Genomic DNA, 20,000 nt, shown 5'->3' on the forward strand with positions numbered 1-20,000 from the left:
TTCTTCACATCCTTACTACTGAAGCTTTTCTTCTCAGCAATCAGCTTGAAATTCTGTGTTCACATAACACTTAATGCAACCCTATAAAATCCTGTAGTGTCTTTATCCAAGGCCAGGGTTCAACTACAAAATTTATTCAAAAGTATATTCCATTCTGCAATAGTGTTCTACAGTATTAATTTAAAGCTTCCTCCATGCAATATCAGACAGTTTTATTTTTTCCTGTTCAGCACTATGGGCAATCAGAAATTAACAGATTGTTAACTGCATATTAATAATTCAGTTTCTGTCTCAGAATAAGCGTTTTGTTATTTCTTTTCTTTTCACAGTATTCCCCTTATCATTACTAACAAAATAACACTACTTCTGATTAAAATTAAAAGTACAAGTACATACAGTATATGCAAGTAAGAAATCCCTAATTAAAGGCAGAATGGCCCTTATAATCTTCAATAGCATTTTGCCTAGCTACACTAAACTTGCTGATCCTGTAATTCTGTTTTATATTAAAAAATTGTTTTCTCGTCTTCTGGATGCTCCCATGAAAAGTGAACAATGGGACAATTTGGGAAAATAAAGAGTAATGTGGAAGGAAGCAGTGCCAGCTGCTATGCTAAAAGCAAATACAGTGGACCCTTGTTATACACTGGGGTTTGGTTCCAAGATCCCCCGTGGATAACAAAATGCATGGATGCTCAAGTCCCATTAAATATAATGACATAACAAAATGGTGTCCCTTATAAAAAATGGAAAATCAAGGCTTGGTATTTGAAATTTATACTTTTTTTGAACATTTTCAAACTGTGGATGCTTGAATCCATATATAAAAATCTGTGTATAAGAAGGGTGGACTGTATCTGTTCTGAAAAACATTTCTTTTCAAACAGCTATGAGTGCTAGGAAGCTGTAAAGAACAACAAAACTGTGATGGGATAGAGATGGATTTGTAATCTAACCAGAAAAATTGTCAATGATTAGAAAAACCCCTTGATATGTTTGAGGGAAGGGTTTCAGAACAAGTAGTGAGTGTGAAATCCTCAAAGCAGATGTGGGAAACAGATAGCCTGCAAGATAAATTGGGGAGTTTGGCCATTTTTGCACCTCCCTGTAGATGCTGTTGAACCTGCCATGGCATCTAAAACAACACTTATGCTTTACATTTGTGTCATGTTGGTAACATTTGGTGATATGTTGGCAAAGCCCATTTAAAACAAGCACTTCTGCTTTGAAACAAGATGTACATTTCCCATCCACCTGGTTTTAAAGCAAAACAGCTTGTATTTTCTGGGTTTAAAGAGCTGTTGGGGTGTTTTGTTTTGTTTTAAAATTTTGCTTGTGGGGTTGCAGCCCTTGTTGACTGGGGGTGGTAGTAGAAATATGGCTCCTCTATCCTTGCTTGTCACTCAAAAAATCATATAAATTTTAAGGCTAAGTACTTTTGAGGCTTGGCTTAAATTAAACTCTGGAAAAAGCATCAGTATGATAGTCTCTTGGTATTGGAGAACTCTAAAATCCCCCATTCTGAGATAGCTTTGCATTAAAATGCTAGTTCTACCCCAAGCATCATTTCAATTTTTCATTTATTATCTTTACATTTTTCTTTCTGACTTCTATTTTTTTAACAGCTCAGTGTGTATATTCTTGAGGTGACAATTATGGTGTATACAATGAACAACTTATTTTTCAAATTCCTTAACAAACATTTCATTATACTTATATTTAAACCCGCAAACATTTCACTGTGTCCATTTTCTTCAACATACTTTATGAGATGTTATCATGAGGAAGGATGTGCAAAAATACCATTTTAATTCTCTGTCGCTGCTTGTCAAAAATAGGGTGATCACAGACCTTCTTAGTGGGGGAAGTGTAACATCACCTGAAGTTTTTTAATAGCTTCAGATATCTGCAGCTTTGCAAAGAATTTGGAAGTCAAAAGATCCCAATGGTATGCCATACTGCAGAGTATTTTTTTCATAGTCTGACAGTTCCTCAGGTGAACATAAACTTTGAATCACATGTGCCTCTTTTAACTGTTTTTTGTATATCACAGGAAGTTACTGAAGAAATATTTTACTTCAAAACATTCAGTTAAATTAATGAATGCTAATGCTATAATAAATCTTTTCACCTTTAAGGTGCCATGGGGCAGGTACTTAATTGTTTTTGCTGCAAAAGACTAATATAGCTATACCATCAGACACATACACTTGACTCCTCAGGCTTAAACCCCCTTTAAGTCAATGAGACATGTCATCTAAATGAAACCAAAGACATCTTTTGTCTCAAATGTCAACAAGGCCCTAAGTGTAACTAAAGACAAGAGTGTGCTCATTTATGTTAGTGAAGTGTGATATGCCAAAAAATACACTTAATATGAGAGTATCAAAGCACTCCCTTATTAAGTGTATTATACATTTATTAAGTATAATATACCAAATATTCTGTGGCATCAGCTTTTCCAGACTATAGCCACTTTCTCTGGATTTTTTTCCTATCAACAATTGTGTACCTGATCACAGATTCATTTGCAAATATGTTCTTGATTAATAATTGTAATTTAAAAGTGCATGTGAATAGATAAGAACAGGTCATACCATGTTTCTTCACTAATAACAGGACATGATTTTTGCAAACAAAATAGTATTTCCTGATTATTCAAAGAAAAAAAGTTAAGTTGCAATATAGAATCAAGCATTCTGACCATCTAAGTGAACTTTGCATACATTTTACATTTAAACAGCATGCTTTTCCCTTCTAATTTTTGCAAACAAAAATGATAAGAATGATTAATTTGTGAAAGAGTATTTGTAATCAACTGTTAAAGAGAAGATAAATTCAGCCAGTTCAGAACTGCTATCCTGCTAAGGCATCATGGTTTATCTAATGAAAGTCAAATTCAGCATCCTACAAAATAGTTACAAATCCCTCACAACAAACATACCTTCTCAGTATGGTGCAACAAGCAGCATGAAACATGTGACAACCCTCAAAATGGCAGAGAAAGGAAACAAAATGCAAGCTTCTTGACAAAAAAAACCCCAACAACATTTTTTTTGAGGGCAAGAGACAAACTTCCTCCTTCCAATGAGCAACCAGCAAAGGGCGAGTTCACCACCACCACCACTTCACAGATTGAGGAAGTGAGCAAAAACGTTGGTGGTGAGCTTTGGCAGACAGGAAGTTTACACTTCTTACAGTACACCAGTTTTCAGAACTATAGCTTTCAAGTCACCTGAATATTCTTATGAAAAGGTAGTTGAAAGGTCTTAAAATCTCATTATGCTCAACAAAATTCTGCATGCAATCATCACAGTCACCTTACTGTTTGCAAGTACTTTAAGATTTTTTTTAACCTCTGAACAATAAGAGATATTTTAATGCTTTGAGAAGGAGATTACTTTTTAGAAACAGATCAGCTATTTTGAAAGACTGTAACTCATTTCAAAAAATTATCAAATCAGTGCAGAAAAAGGGAAGCTCTAAGGAATTATTTTAGACAGGAATAATTATGTACGACTGCACAGAACAAGTGATACCATTAAACATCATTCTGTAACTTTGAAACTGCAACCAATATTATTTTGTTTCTTTCCCATTTAAGTTCTGTACTCATTCTAAATTAATAAATAAGAGTATAAATAAGTAGAATTGTGCATTTCATCAGATCTACCTTGAAAATCCTAAATATTTTTTTTATCTTAAAGGTAAATCTGCACAGAATTCACAACATCACAGCAATGCTGGAGTGATTCTGTAGTGGTCAATAAGAATTAACCACAGCTTCTCAGTATTAATCAACATAATCATACGTAACAATGGTTTTCTAAACTTGTGTTATCAGGAGGGTACAAAGACCAATGTGGTTCTTTTGTACATTGCTATGCATATTTCTCTATACCCTACAGAAATTAAATGGGGCCTCATTCCCACTACATAATAAATCAGTTTTCAAACCAATCTGAACTGGTTTAAATGGCCCTTGTTCACACTTGCACTGAATTTCTGGCACAGTTTGGTGAGGGGGGCACAACACTAAACCCATTTAAACTGGTTCTTCCAAATATGTGGAATTCACCACTTCTTTTGAAATGAATCGATTCAACGCAAGTGTGAACATGCTCTGTCTATTTGATTCAGTTCCTGTAGCATGTTCACCCCTGTGAGGCAACTCCATGTGGAATCGATACATCAGTGAATGTGAACAGGAAGTGGATTAAACTGAAACAGGTAGGTTCGACCACGGTTTGAATAGCGTGAATGTCTATTTAGAGCTAAATTACTTCATCGATTCAACTCAAAAAACTATTTATTTTGTGGTGGGAATGAGACCATAAATGAGTAAATGTACGTATAATTGCAGCCTGCATAGCACAGTGTGCAAAATAAACCTACAACCCTTTGCCTAGCTTGACATATTTAATATAAACCTGTACATGTTGCATGAAACAAATAGAATATGCAGAGTTGTAAGAACAAGTTATTTTTTAAAAGGAAGAGGGAAAAATTTAGGACTAAGTTATAGTAAAACATCGAGGACTTGTAAAGATATTGTTATCTTTGCCCATAGTAACTGGGATTAATCTCACAGATAACAAAAACACACAGCAAACTCTATACTTACTAGATGAGCAGTAGAGAAGCCAGGGGTACTGATACTTCGCTGAGGGAATTGTCCAATGTTTGGTTGATTTACAAACTGCCTTCGAATGTCGGCTGAGGAATGCCTTTAATATAAAAAGGAAAGAAGGTACCAGTCATTCCTAAATTAGATTGTAATATCCACATTCTCTTAGTGTTCACTTATCAAGATGCAACAGGGAATATTTAAACCATATTAATAAAGCATAATGAGTTCACAACAGTGTAAATCAAGTAGACTTTCAATGTCTATAAGGTAGGATGGGGCAAAGGTGCAGTCCATGGGCCACAGGTACCCACAGGTTGTTTTTGTGAACTATAGGATCCACATTTAAAAAAAAAAAAAAGGAAATGCTTCCAAATGCCCTATAGAAAGCATAGGGGCAATTACTAAACCAGCCATTATATTTATTTTAGGGCCAGGGAAGCCTTTTTTCTATTAGGAAATTACCTGATTTTCAACACATTATTTTGCAAAAAGAAAAAAAGACCTCTCCTTGTTCTCAAATGGCTCAGAGAAGGCCAAAACATGGAGAGATTGTCTGGGTGGGCATCAATTTTCACAGATGCTATGGGGCAATGTGGCCTTCTCAGGTCCCCTCAAATTTTGCCAGTTACCTACCCTTACTATAAATCTGAAAGAAAAGGCAGAGCAGAAACAGAAGGCATAGGAAAATCACCCTTTTAGATTTTCACAAAAAAATCTCATGAATATCCTCAGGATAAGATATTGAGAGAGGAAACAGGAATAAAAGTATGCCTTAGCTTCTAACAGATAAACAACAGTGACGGGCAAAAGAAGTCATAGATATATTAAGTCTACAAAAGCTTATGCTACCAATTTCTTTCTCTCTGTTAGCCTCAAATATGCTAACATATTCTCATACTGATCCAGACAAACATAGCTACATCTTTCATTTTATCATTAGATATATAAGCACTTGATAGCAACAATGAATGCAGAAATTGATTAATACAATCAAATGAGATTCCCAAGACCAGCTGTCCTCAAACTGTGGTTGTCAGATGTGTGGTCTACATGTGTGGTTAGTTGAGAATGATGGGAGCTGTCATCCGCTTAGAGAATACCAACTTGAGGAAGACTGCCTGAGACCACAGTGAAAATAAATAGGATGTATGAAGTACCAGTTTAAAAGAGCATAAGCATTTTCTATTTTATTATTCAGAAGTAAATACTTTTCTGTGTTTTGGGGAAAAATAACTACAATTTTATATGTACTGTACTGTAAAGACAGGATAAAGAACAAAAAGTAGAATTTCACTACTACTGGACACCACAGGGAATCAAATAAATGTAATCTGGTTTGGCAGTCAATTTGGTAACCTCTTTGGGATGGGGCTAGCAGTTCTTGGTTAGGGGCTGGGATCACAATGTGCTTTCTCTCATTTTTTGAAGTTTAGGGCTAACCAGGCTGTTGCGGCAAGGTTATATCTGAGCCAAAACTTGGAAATGTTACTTTTTGTACTACAGCTGTGATCCAGAAAGTAACTGGCCCCTGACATAGAAGAATCTGCCTCCTCTTTCACAATGAAATGACTTCTGACATAAAAAAGTTAAAGCATAATCTAGATGAGGCCTCTAAACAGACAGCTACACTCTTCCAGATGAATTTTAACTAATAATAAAATTAGTTAAATTTGGTTTTAACAAATAATAAAATACAGTATTTAGTTATTATGCTCCATAATGGACAAGACCATTTTTATGTTCTGTCTCAAACCTACTTTTTCATTTTTTAAAAAAAATACTTTAAAAACATTAATCAGACATCTTTCCACTGCTACCTCCAGCAGCTTTATGAATGGAAACAGAATTTTTAATACCCTAAGAGACAGCTGAGTCTACTGTCTTGCGGAAAGCAAAAGAGTAGTCTTCAAATGCTTAAGGATCCTAAAACTCAGCCCTGAAAATCTCTCACTGGTCCTTTCTCAAAATTAAAAGGAGAGGTATGCCTGTTATCCCATCCTCCTATCAAGTAGGGTTAAATTAGTGTTAATTAGGGTGTTAAGGAGACGTGTCTCCATGAGAACTAATGCACTATTGCTTCTTGTTGGCAGGACCACTATGGGGGATTCTATAGGAGCACTTATACCTTTTCTCCATTTCCACAGGGTGGTAGGGCTGGTATTGGAGGAGGAAGAGGAGGATTGGGTTGCAGGAGCAACATAGACCAGGGGAAGAGAAGTCAGCAGTCTGAGCCATCTACAGTATTTCCAAATGTCTAGATCAGAGAGAGTTTTTTGGAACTGAGATGCTCTGGCAGGGATGTGTTAGACAACCACCTGTCCTGGCATATGCCTGTTTATCTAAACCAGGTATGTGGAGCAGTGCAAGATGCAGGGGACAATTGTCATCCTTGTGATGGCCTGTGTGTGTTTTAGGTCACTTGTAACCCCATAGCATTTGGTATGGAACAAAATGGCTGAAATTACAGTACATACCAAATGCTGCAGGGGTCCATTGGTTGCAAGTGCAGCTACTGCCTGCTCTTCCTGTTTTCAGCTGCAGAGACCCAAATGACAAAGGCATATAGCATATAAGGCAGCCTACATAAAGCCCATCTCAGGTCTCACAAGAGGAGGATCTCTTGTAAGAGCTCTGAGTTCTTGCAAGATCTTTCACAAGAGGCCCACACTTACATAAAGAAAGAGGCTTTATATAGGAGTGCCTCATGTGTGCCAGATAATCTAGACCTGACCTGGGGACAGAAAGAGCACTGTCTGTCATCTTGCAGTTTGAAAAATGTGGCAAGCGTAACTAGGGAGGCAGGGGGGAATGCTTCACTGGTGATCAAACTCACTCCTGGCCTGTGATGGTGGCCAGTGCCTTGCCTAGGGAAATTGTTACTACAGATGTTTCTTCCATTAAATCGTCCAAGTAGAGAGGACCAGTTATGTAAGTCTTGTTCTTCTGATTCAACAGAATCTTGTTACAACCAACCTGGTCTGAGATGTATATATGGGTCTCCCCACCTTGCCAGCTAATGCTTTGAGTGACAGCCATAAATAGTTGGAAAGCAAAATATAATACAAGCCAAGGAATAAATATAGTACTTTACCAGCAATTTCTTACTTTTCATGATCAGCGGTTAGTTTCATGGGTTATAAGGATCTGTGCCTCCCTAAGTCCCCCCCCAGCCCCACTGTACAAAAAGGGGAGTGCCAAGGAATGAATTCAGTTAGAACAATTTGGATATAAGTGTTCATCTTTGGTTCTCTTTTCCTTCATAAGAAGATCATTCATTCATTCTCTGAGCAAAATAACCTTTCCTCCCTTCCTATAGTATAATTCTTTTATAGCTAGCATTGCTGGAGGAGTAAACATTCCTCCTAATGCCAATGAATTGGACAGTTCATAATGACTGTAATTACATCAGAATCACTTCTTTAAACAACACACACAAGGGGCTTCAAATCAACTATTACACTAAGAAGCAGGAGGATATGAAATTATTCCTTTTACTTTCTGCCCTTATTCTCTTGTTAAGCAGTTTGTATTGGCAAAGGACTTTGTGTCTGTTGCAGTTTCACCATAAAAAAATACGATATCTTGACATTAATATTTTAAGGATAGCCTCATAAACCAAAGATGGAAAAATATGATTTGAGGATTGTTGTGTTTCTTCAGTCAGTCCATTTTTCTGTGGTAATGCATTCACTCTGGACTGACCCTGAAGAGAATTCAGATTTAAAGTGTTTAGAACAGGTGTTTGCAACCTCTTAATGTTTTGGACTTCAGCTTCCAGATGCTCCACCTGCCTTGGCCAATGGTCAAGAATTCTGGTAAGTAAAGTCCAAACATCTGAAAGACCAAAGACTGAGAGTCATTGGCTTAGAATAAAATGCCCAGGATCTTAACTGGAACCCACCATGCTGTACATAATTTGTTGGCATTCTAGCATTTTTACTGCCAGTGTTTCCAGGCATAATTCTAGCCTTTAATCTCTAAATGGCTTGGAGATCAGAATACAAATCTTGTTATTTCAATTAGATTATCATACCCTGGCTTGAGTTCCCCCCCTTTATTATTTTGAATTTGTCTCTCAAATTGTGCCTAGCTCTAACAGACTCTAAAATTTGTCACCCTGTAATTACACGGGTGCTGTCAACATCCTTACGCCTACCTGCATTATCTCTGCTTCTTTTTGTACCAGGCTGTCCAGAGGCATTCACTGTAAGACACTGTCTAACTCAGTGGGACGGGACCTTCAGAGGGACACCAGAGTTGTTAAGGAAAATGCAACATGGGATATACAGTCAAAGAAATAAAACTTGTATGTGAGAGTCAGGATGACTCAGCAGAAGCAATTAGGAGCCACACAGGTGTAAAAGGTAATGCAATTAACAAGTCTTAAATGCCAAGGACAGAAATGCAAAGTGGATAATTGAACACACCTGAGAATTGTTAAAGTGGACAAGGTGAAATGATGAAATCATTAATTATGGGATGAACCAAGAGAACCAATGAGAGTGGATATACACGCCCACTGGGTGGAAACTGACAAGTGTGGGTGGTATTTTCCAATGACTATAATAATGGCTATGAATCCCAATGTATTTTGTGGGTAGTAGTAGTGGATAGTAGTGAGGAGTTGTGTTGGATAGTTTTGGAGCTGTATATAGTAGAATAAAGTAGATCTTTTATATAAGACTACTGAGTTGTCTGGTGTCTTGGGTGAAGATACAAGAGCCAGCTGGATCCTGAAGAAGTGTGAAGACTTCTGTGGAAGCAAGAGTGAGAAGGCTTGGAGAGTTTGTCAGGGTCTTCAGCCTATTCTCTGTAACTCTGCTGCTTTAGAGCAAAGCTTTAACCACTGACCAAAACTGGTCAGTGCCGGTGCGTAACAAGGTGGTGAGTTCGAGCCAGAGGTGAAGAGCTACAACTCCCATCATCCCTGCTCAAGGGGGATGAGAGACTTGAAGGTCCTGATCCCTCTTCCTCCTTCTCTCAAACTTTGTGTGTAAAATTTACACTTGAGTTAAATATTGAGTTTACTTAAATAAAATTCTTCTAATTTGAATGATGCTAATTCCTCATAAAAATGTTAAAATATGAATATACATGAATGTCCTAATAAAAATATGCACACTAAATAAATAAACTATTTTTATCCATCAAATATGTCAATGGGGTGTGACGTCCACATGTAGATGGAAGGGGGGGGGGTCCCAAGAGTAAAAAGACTGAGTACCACTGGTTTAACAAATAGAGTGTTTGCCTACCTGCTGCTTCTCTGACACTTTGCTGACAGTTTCAGTCGTGAGCCCATACCAATCATACACTTTTGCTCCCTTCTTTTAGAAGAAAAAGACTAACCTTCTACCTCTGGTTCTGCCATTGCTCCAGTGTGGGAGAGGAAAAGACACAGACAGACAGACATTGTATCCACATGCTGCTGCTGCTGCTGCTACCTACTACAATGAGAGACTGACCAATGCATCCCCAAGCAGATGCAGCCTGCCTAAGGAAAAGACGCTAGCTACTGTGACCTCAAGGAGATACTGCCTCCTGGAGAGGCTAGCCACTGGAAGTTCCTGTTAATGTTGTCTGCCAAAAAGGCCAGCCACTGTTACCTCCTACTGGACCCAAAATCATCTTCTTGAGGGAGATGCTTCATCCTATCTCATTGCCTTGATAAGGGTAGAGCCTTATGGGAACTATGTCTGTGCAATTGTCTTGAACGCATACAAATGTAGAACTGGGAATTAAATATTTTAATCTTGACTGTCTGCAATAGTCTGGGATAGCCTACATTCACTTTACCATTGAAAATTTTAAAAAGAACTCCCTTTATTCAGAGACTACTTCACTGTGTTGTTGCGTACATAACAGCAAGGTTTTTATGAGTTGTCCTCGACCTCTCACCCATGACACTTTGTTAACCTTTTTTTCTCCACTAGCTTAAAATTATTTCAAAGCTATTTTCCCAATTTTATTATTAATGGGCCTTCTGCAAAAATTGGGTTCAAAAATACCTTGGATAGATTCAAGGTTAATTAAAAAAACCAGCTGTGTTGATAAAGTATTCATGATTGTTTCTTAGACCTCATAGTTACTAGAAGCATAGTTGACTGCTGAATAAGCAAAGTAACACCCCTGTCATTCACTCTTCTACTTATGATTTCTTCATGAGATTGTACATTTGTTGGATTTTTTAAAATTAATCAAGGGCCCTTCACCATACAAAGAATATAACTCTTTCCTCCACATATTTTACATAAAGATTGTCTCTTATGCTTTTGTCATTCAAAACATCACTTGCAGGGATATTCTATTAAAGTTAAGGTACCATCATTACCCTTTCAATTGTTGTTTAAAATGCTAATTTTATGCAGTGTATCAATTTTCCAAATGAGAAGTACAATCCATGCATACTATGCCTTATGGCAGTGGTTCTCAAACTTTTTACCTTTGTGACTACCTTTTACAGCTACATGCGAAGGTTGTGCCCCACCCACTCAACATAATTTATGAATAAAAATATTGTTTAGTGTTCACATTTTATTCACACATTCATGTATATTCATATTGTAACATTTTATAAGGAAATAACATCATCCAAATTAGAACAATTTGACTTAAGTAAATTCAATGTCTTAACACATATAAAAAAGTTTGGGAAGAGGAGGAGGATCAAGGCCTCCAAGTGTTGAGCCTCCCTTTGCAGAGGCCCAGACTTTATAACCAGGAAGGTAATATTCCCTCTGTTTAGAAGTGCAATGGAAAATATTAGTGGTAAATAAATCACTAGTTGTGGCACAGTTTTCCAGTATAATTCATTAGTGTCATCAACTGGAGGCAACTAAAGAAGAATAAGTAGAGGGATTAATGTGGGTGTGGGGGGGGGGGGGGGGTAAATTAACTGCTAGTATATCCATGTCTTTATATATTTATTTATATCAGTGGTTCTCAGACCTTTTATCCTTGTGACCCCTTTTACATCTATATCTGAATGTCACCCACACACACACACATATATTTGATATAGTATATGAATAAAAATATTTTGTTTAGTTTATGTATTTTCATTCACACACTCATGTATATTCATATTTTTATATCTTATAAGGAAATAGATCTCCTCCTCCTCCCTCAGGCAGAGACTCCAAGCACCCTCCTTGTCTTTCTCTTTTCATCCAGGACACAAAAGGTTTGCAAAGTGGAGGCGGAGGGATCAGGGCCGCCAAGTCTCATGCCCCTCCAGGGTTCCTGTCCCACTGTATGAGAATCACAGCCTTATAGGGCTGCATTCCATAGAGTTAAATTTTTCCTAGCAGTTAGCAGTTGTGGCTGATTACTTCTATGTCAGCAGGGCAATGAACTCATTTCAAGTTTCAGCTCAACTTTAGAAGCGCTCTCTAACGTACTGAACTCTGTCCTACAAACAGGTTCAGCATCTTGGGACTAGTCTACAGAGTTAAAAAAAACCTCCTCATTCCAGTCTAATAGAATGTGATCCAGCCACACACATTTTGCAGGAGTTCTGGCTTTTGGGGGATCCTCCCAGAAAAATTCCTTCAACTCTGCAGAAAAGGGCTTCATGTCTTTTACCAAAGTATCCACAGAAATATGCAGAAATATGCATTACCGCATATGTGATCAGCGATTTCCATCACGTGGATTCAGATGGTGTGCATTTGGGGGGGGGGGGTCAACAGATGTGAATAGATGCAAATTTGCACAGAAAAGTGAAGACAACCATCAATGTGAATGTGCAAATATCCACAGCAATCCGCATAATACACTTACATGCAAACCAGCTCTTGTATACCCCTTTTAAAGTTCAGATTAAAATCTGAAATGGGTTCACTGCCACACTGACATGGGAACCACTAGTAGTGGTGACTCAGGCAAATACAGGTTGAGTCTCCCTTATCCAAAATACTTGGGACCAAAAGTGTTTTGGATTTCTCAGTTTTTCAGATTTTGGCATATTTGCATATACATAACAAGATATCTTGGAGATGGAACCCATGTCTAAATATGAAATTCACTTATGTTTCATATACACATAGCTTGAAGTTAATTTTATACACAATATTTTTAATAATTTGGTGCATTAAACAAAGTTTGTGTACACTGAACCATCAGAAAGCAAAAGTGCCACTATCTCAGGGACCCATGAGGATCATTTTAGGGTAAGAGAGATTCGACCTGTATTGAAGGAAAATTTACAGTAATGGCAGCCACACAGCATTCTAAAACGAATCTGTTCCTACAATCAATAATGCTTTGGTGCATTTCTACATTATCTCTTTCAACTAAAATAAAACATTCTAAAAAGAATTTACACTATAGGGAAAAAATAGTGACTTTACATACAGTTCACAGGTTTCAAGTGTCTGTCTAGTCTCCCAGAATTTAAATGTAGCTTACTGCTATGCACAAGCGCAGGAAAACTGCTACATTTTATGTCCTGTGGTTTTGTAATGTAACTCTGTGGCATAGGCTGCCTCTTCCAGGTGGGAAGGGTGTATTGGAACTACCAGGTTCATCCACGAAGAAATAATTTATTGATCTCTTATTGATTTGTCTTCCCTCACCCCACACTCACACTGGCAGGGGCTTCTTCTTTCAGTACAACTCAAGACCCTGGGATGTGGAAAGTGGGCTCCTCTAATCAGTGAATGTTTCAGGAACAGGCCCAGGTGTTAGGTCCATAGCTGGAGAATAATGCACAGGACCAGTCCCAACATTAAAATAAAGGTCCCAGGGAGACAGGGCCATAGGATGAGGTAAGCTGCATAGGACTGGTGTCAAATCCAAAGTGAATTCCTCAGAATTAGGCTCCCAATTGCATCAAATCAAGACCAAAGCAGACAGATGTTCTTCAGGACCAGCATAACTCAACATAACATACCACGCAGCAAGCCTGTTGCATTCCCCATGGGTCATCCTAATCCCACTGTCCATCCCTGGCCCGTTGGCTAATTAAAGAGGAGGAGGGCAAAAGGCTTGTTCCACTGCAGGTAGAGCTCCAAGCTACCTCACTGTCTTCCTCTACATTTCCTCACTCATCCCCCCACTTAGCTTCTTCCCAGCTGTGGACCTTCTGCAGCCATGACCTATACCCCACCTGTGCTTGAGGCACAGAGAGAAGAGGTGTGACTGCAGCTGCTAATTCCTTGTGAAACTTCACCTCTTTCTTTTTTACCCCTGACAGCTGCGCTCGCTGGTCTTCCTTCTTTTCTTCTGCTAAACTGTGGCTTTTATTCCTTCCTCTCCATCTCCTTGTTGTCAAGCAACCAGCCATAAACCTGAGCTCTGCAAGAGCTGATGCTGTGATGAAAGTTCTCAACATCCCAACTCCTATCATTCCTCTTTTAATATGCTTGCCACAGTCACATATACAATCAGCCCTCCATAGCCACAGATCCTGCAACCATGGATTCAACCATTCATGGCTTGAAATTTAAAAAAAAAAATCCAGAAAGCAAACTTGAATTTGCCATTTAATATAGGGGACACCATTTTACCCCCCATGCCAGCATTCTCTGAAGATGCCAGCTACAGATATCAGGTATAAACTCTTCTGGCCACATAGCCCCAAAAACCCACAAAAAACTATGGATGCTGGCCATGAAAGCCTTCGACTTCACAAAGACTTCAATGTTATGTAGTAAAGTTTAGCTTATGTACTAAAATGGGTCCACTGCCGAAAAGCAGTGTCTAACATAATTCATTCATCTTCATCTTGACAGTGTAGTTTTCAAATCAAATAAAAGTATTTCCATTTATGCGATGCCATTTTGTCATTCATCAGATCTGATGGGAACTTAAAGATAAAACCTGCATCTGTCAGTCATTCTCACTTCTGACTTTTCCACACCTCATTATTCCCCATGAACATGAATAATATTATTAGTATGAAACTTTGATTATGTATGTTTCTGGATCATACAAAAAGAAGCATGACCTAGTAATGCAGTCTGAAATTTTTAGAGGAAGGGGTTGGAAGGGGATGTTGTCATTGGGGCAAATACTTTAGCAAAAGAAATGTTAGGATTGAAGCACAAAGATGAGATTTGCCTGGCTCTTATTAAAAGTACATGTAGCCAATCATACAGTCTGCAGAGTAACCAGCTAGATAGCCCCAGGGCAGTTATTTCTTTACATTTATCCTCAGTGTTTGGTAGTTCCGAACTTCCATTTTTTAAAATGTTATTACACACACTTACTCACAATGAAATTTTGGGAAGAAACACAGAAGTTTTATTTTACTACTCGGCCATGTAATGAATCCCCCAAATAATGACTCTGCCCGCCGTTATTGTTTTAACTGTTTTATGTATTATGTATGTAATTTTAATCCTAAATTGTTTAATTCTTTTTTAAGGGGGATACTTTGTATATATTGCTGTTTCATTTTTTTAACACTGTAAGCCACTTTGATTGTTTTAACAAAAAGCAGGGTACAAATAAGATTATTATTATTAGAAGCTGGGGTTGGGAAAAGTTATTTACATCATCTGCAGAATTCTGGCTTTACCCAACAGTCAAGCTAAGGACTTTTGTCACTTGCCCAATAGGTCTACTCTCCTGGATGCTTTGTCTTTCAGCTTGGTAATGGGGCTAAGACTACAGAATTCCACTTGCTCAGGCTTGGATATTTACTCTTTCATTAAAGAAAGAAAGTCTTCCATCTTATTGATGCTTGTTCAAGGGTTTTTAAAATCCGAAGGTTTTCTTGTACTGTCACTCAAATACCAAAACATGCCATTTTTACACTATCTTAAGCATTCAGCATAGTCATCCTTGCATAACAGTGCTATATAACTTTTCTGAATTGACCAACTGATCTTAATAAATTGGGAGGGGAAAAGATTAAATGCATAGTCCACCTTTTTGTCTATAAGATTAACACTATGTATCAAGGATAATAGTATGTATCTAGTATATACAATATATACCTATTATACACTATGTAGCAGGTGGTGGTGGAACCTCTGACTTTCCAAATGTTTTACACTACTACTTCCACAATATTTTATAAGTGGCCATGCTGCTTAGGACCTCTAGAAGTGAAGTCCAAAACATCTGGAGAACTAAACATTCCCAAACTCTGCACTAACATCAGTCAACATTAATAAGTAGCTCACATTTGTTTGGTAGTCAGTTTTTACAAAGCAAAGGTGGGAGGGAAAGGTGGCTGCCCAGTCCTGAACCATTCTTCTAACTCTCGAGCCCCTAATTTATTTGCTCCCAAATGCCTAAAGGATGTGGGGATAAGTTTGCCACATTTTTGCCCCCTCACAGGCCATTTTAGGCCCAGGTGATACCATTTTTCAATAGAAAGTGACCCAGGTGTTCACCTCTGGGTCAACTCCTGATGATAAATGAACCTCTCCTGGGCTTAAAACAGCTCAGAGCGGGCAGGAAAATGTCCCCTGGAGCAGGGCCATTCAAAGCAGTCGTCCCTGGACCGTTTTCAGGGAAGAAAGAATTGTATCCAACAGGCATAAATTCAGTGCCAGTCTCTGGAAAACTGGAGGAAAAAAAAATAACAGTTGCCCACCACTGGATATTTTAGTAAGCCTAGATAATAATCCTGAAAAGGGTTATCAGTGTATTTTGTTCATTTTCCTGTTCCAAACCAGCTTTGCATAACCCTATTTCCAGCAGTGCTAATAATCCCACAAAGAAAAGATCAGCCACAAGTTTGAACTCTGTCACACAAGAAGAGTTGAGAAGTTTTCCACATATTTGAGCAGGATTTCAAAGTCACCACTCCAGAATCTCTGGTTTGTAAACTGGATCCATGATTTCTAACAACAGTATTCTTAAACGTTTTCCATGTTTTTTTATGCAAACTCTTTCTGAGTAGTGTTTGCAAAGCAAAACACCCTAGAATTAGAATCATATACTTAAAGCAACATGAGGGATGTATTCAAATATTACATTTGTTCATCCCCAGTCAGTATTATTGCTATTGATGGTGAGGCAGATTACATGCAATCAGAAAGTGTAAATGTATTTGATCATTTTTTTTTTTCATTTAAAGATGTACCATGTCACTTGAGATTATGTTCCACTGAAATCAATGGGACTTTCTTCCAATTGTGAAAATACATTTTGAAAAAAGAATTAACCTGATAAGAATCTGGCGTCTTTTCTTCCTGCTAGCATTTGTTACTCCATGCTGGTTATTTTTATTGCGTGTGTGTGTGTACTTGTTTTGCTTTTGTTTTTAATTTTAGACATTTCCTGAATCTTCATCATATGACACATAGCACAGTTACAAACAAAGTGCGGCAGCTCATCATCATAGTCCCATTAGCCATGTCTCCAAAGTGTGTCCTGAAAGAGCAGACAGTTGTGTTGAACACATCAACAAACTAGTTCTAGCATTTTTCATCTCCAACAAGACCAGGTCTTTTGTAAAGTTAAAGGGTATTAAATGCCCATTCAAGATCCAGGTATCTCAAAGGAATTTACATTACAAGATCCTACAGGGAGAGCTCAACAATAAGTTGGTGCTGGGCAAATCCTGCAGGACAGCAGGTGATTTGTTATCCCTGGCAGAAAGTCCCAGCTCTTGAGTCTGCAGACCCAAGTGCCCCTACAATGCTGTAGTTGGAAATTTAGCAGATGGTTCTATATACATCATTCAGACCTAGGAAAGCTGTACCTATTGAATTTCTGCCTGTATTGCTGTTGTTAAAGAACATGAAACTGCAGATCTTTCCCACAGGTCCAAAACACATTGCAGAAAGAATCCAGTTTGAGACCGCTTTAACTGTCCTGGCCCAGTGCTATGGAAATCCTGCTAACTGTAGTTTATTGTGGCACCAGAGCTCTCTGACAGAGAAGGCTAAATGTCTGACAAAACTACACTTCCCACAATTGAGCCACGGCAGTTAAAGCAGTCTCCAACGGGATTATTTCTGCAATGTGTTTCGGACCTTAGTTGGGGTTCTCCTGTGAGTAGCCTGTAGTACTGTATATTGTTGTTTCCAATAGTCACTAGTGTCTTTTGGGCCACTCTTGAATTGTTGTTTGCACCCACAGCTCTTGGCAAGCGAAGGGGGAAATCTTGTTAACCACAAAGGCATGAAATTCACTGCCATTTATGAACAAGCTCAGAACAAGTTCTGACCAAGCACTTGACGTTTCCTACTTGTCAGAGTTACAATGAATATGAATGCCTTCCCATACAAATCATTCCTACATAGGAACATTTTTTCCCCACAAGGTGAGGTTTTCAAACCATACACACAAATTCAAGCTGTATCTGGAAGTTACTCCAGTGTCAAGCAATCAGTTTTGGGACAGCAAACTATCCTCTCAATTCATATTGTGGGTATGTGCCTTCAAGATGCCTGTCAACTAATGACAACCGTATGAATGTCATTGGGTTTAATTAGGCAAAGACTACTCAGAGGTGGTTTTGCCAATTGCTTCCTCAGTCTAAGATCTCCTTAAAAGCAAAGCAACCTCTGGATGTCCCTTATCAAAAATCTGCAGCTTGCTCCACACCCCAGCAAGTAAACTGTAGATAGAGGATGCATCTGCACTGCAGAAATAACACAGTTTGACACCACTTTAATTACCATGGCTCCATCCTACACAGGGTGCCCAGATGTCCTAACTTCAAAGGAGGTCAACGCACTGCAAAATGATGTCCTAACGGCAAAGGAGGACACGGCACCACGAGATGTAGGGCATTCAAGGAGAATGGAGGACATTACAAAATAAAAAGGTAGAAACACTCATAGAAATGTCAAGCCATACTTCTTAGTCCTATTCAAAGTGGAGGACATTTTGAAATGCCTCCTGGACAGAAAACTGGAATGTAAGACGTGTCCTGGAAAAGGAGGACACCTAGTCACCCAGATCCTACAGAATCCTGGGATTTGTCATTTGGTGAGGCACCAGCACTCTTTGGCAGAGAAGTAAAAGACCTTGTGAAACTACAGATCCCCTAGGATGGAACTACAGCGCTTAAAGTGGTGCCAAACCGCATGATGTCCACAGTATAGACACACCCCAAGAGACAAGTCATTTCCACTCCCTGAAGGCACCACCTCAGTCAGTGCTGCCAGTAAACAGCTGGAGGGAAACACATTTTTAGGAAGTGATTTTCCCATAGATATGTGTGTTGTTGTTGTTGTGTTCCTTCAGTTATGGCGACCCTCAGGTAACCCTATCACAAAGGGGGCTTTCTTGGCAGGATTTGTTCAGAGGAGGTTTGCTATTGCCTCCCCCTGAGGCTGAGAGAGTGTGACCTTACCCCAAGGTCACCCCAGTGGGTACCCAAGGCTGGGTCGGGATTTGAACCCTGGTCTCCAGAGTCACAGTTGAACACTCAAACCACTATACCATGCTGGCTCTCTCATGTGTGTGTCTGCATATACATGTGTGTGTGTGCATGCATGTATATATACATGTATGTATATATATATATATATATGTATACATGTGTGTATGTGTGTGTATATACATGTGTGTACATGTGTGCATACATAGATGTGTGTGTGTGTGTGTATGTGTATGTCTGGATATGTGTGTGTATATGTATGTCTGGATATGTGTGTGTGTATCTACACACATGTGTTTATATGTGTGTGTGTATATACGTGTGAGTACATGTGTGCATATATAGATGTGTATATATATATACAAGTGGTACCTGTATATATATATGTGTGTGTGTATAGATATATATGTGTGGGCATATATATATATATGTGTGTGTGTGTGTGTGTGTATGTCTGCATATATGTGTGTGTGCATGTGTGTCTGGATGTGTGTGTGTGTATCTACACACGTGTGTGTGTGTGTGTGTGTGTGTGTCTATATATATATATACATGTGTGTGTGTACACACATGCATATTTATACACACACACATATATATACACACATACCCACAAACATACACACACAGAGATGCAACCAGTAACCCCCACTTCCCCTGTCGATCTTCAAGGGGAGCGTCCTCCGTCCTTTCTCTCTCTCTCTCTCTGTGTCCAGTACATATACACACAGACGTATACTGCCTTACCTGTTGATTTTCAAAGCGAAGGCCCTCCTGTCAGAGAAGGGCAGGGTGGCCATGCAGGCGAGGGGGACGGGGGCTCTCCCTGCCCCGCCAGGGCAACGCCTCTGCTGCCTGCCTGCCTTCCCTCCTCCTCTGCTCCTCCGAGTGGCAGTTGCTGCCGAAGGGAGCCCGAGGAGGATCCGTCGGTTGAGGGCAGAAGCTTCCGCATTTCCAGCCTTCCTTCTCTCTCTCTCTCTCTCTCGAAAGCGCCCAGACCAAAGAGGAGGAGGAGGAGGGAGGGAGAGGGGGCCACAGAAGCTACTGGCCCTGCTCGCCTTCCCTTCCCACAGGTGCATC

The 20,000-nt window shown here is 39.0% G+C and overlaps 1 protein-coding gene across 1 annotated transcript in view; it reads right to left on the reverse strand.

Moving 5' to 3' along the window:
- Positions 1-20,000, reverse strand: part of DOCK8 (dedicator of cytokinesis 8) — a 114,190-nt gene that overhangs the window by 93,900 nt on the left and 290 nt on the right. Inside the window, 3 exon segments of the mRNA XM_042447751.1 lie at positions 1,421-1,444; positions 4,625-4,727; positions 19,668-20,000. The exon segment at positions 19,668-20,000 is cut by the window's right edge and continues 290 nt beyond it. Coding sequence (XP_042303685.1) covers positions 1,421-1,444; positions 4,625-4,727; positions 19,668-19,999 — 459 coding nt within the window. The 5' untranslated portion in view covers position 20,000.

The sequence above is a fragment of the Sceloporus undulatus genome, chromosome 2 (genome assembly GCF_019175285.1).
Source record: "Sceloporus undulatus isolate JIND9_A2432 ecotype Alabama chromosome 2, SceUnd_v1.1, whole genome shotgun sequence".
NCBI classification, from domain to species: Eukaryota; Metazoa; Chordata; class Lepidosauria; order Squamata; family Phrynosomatidae; genus Sceloporus; species Sceloporus undulatus.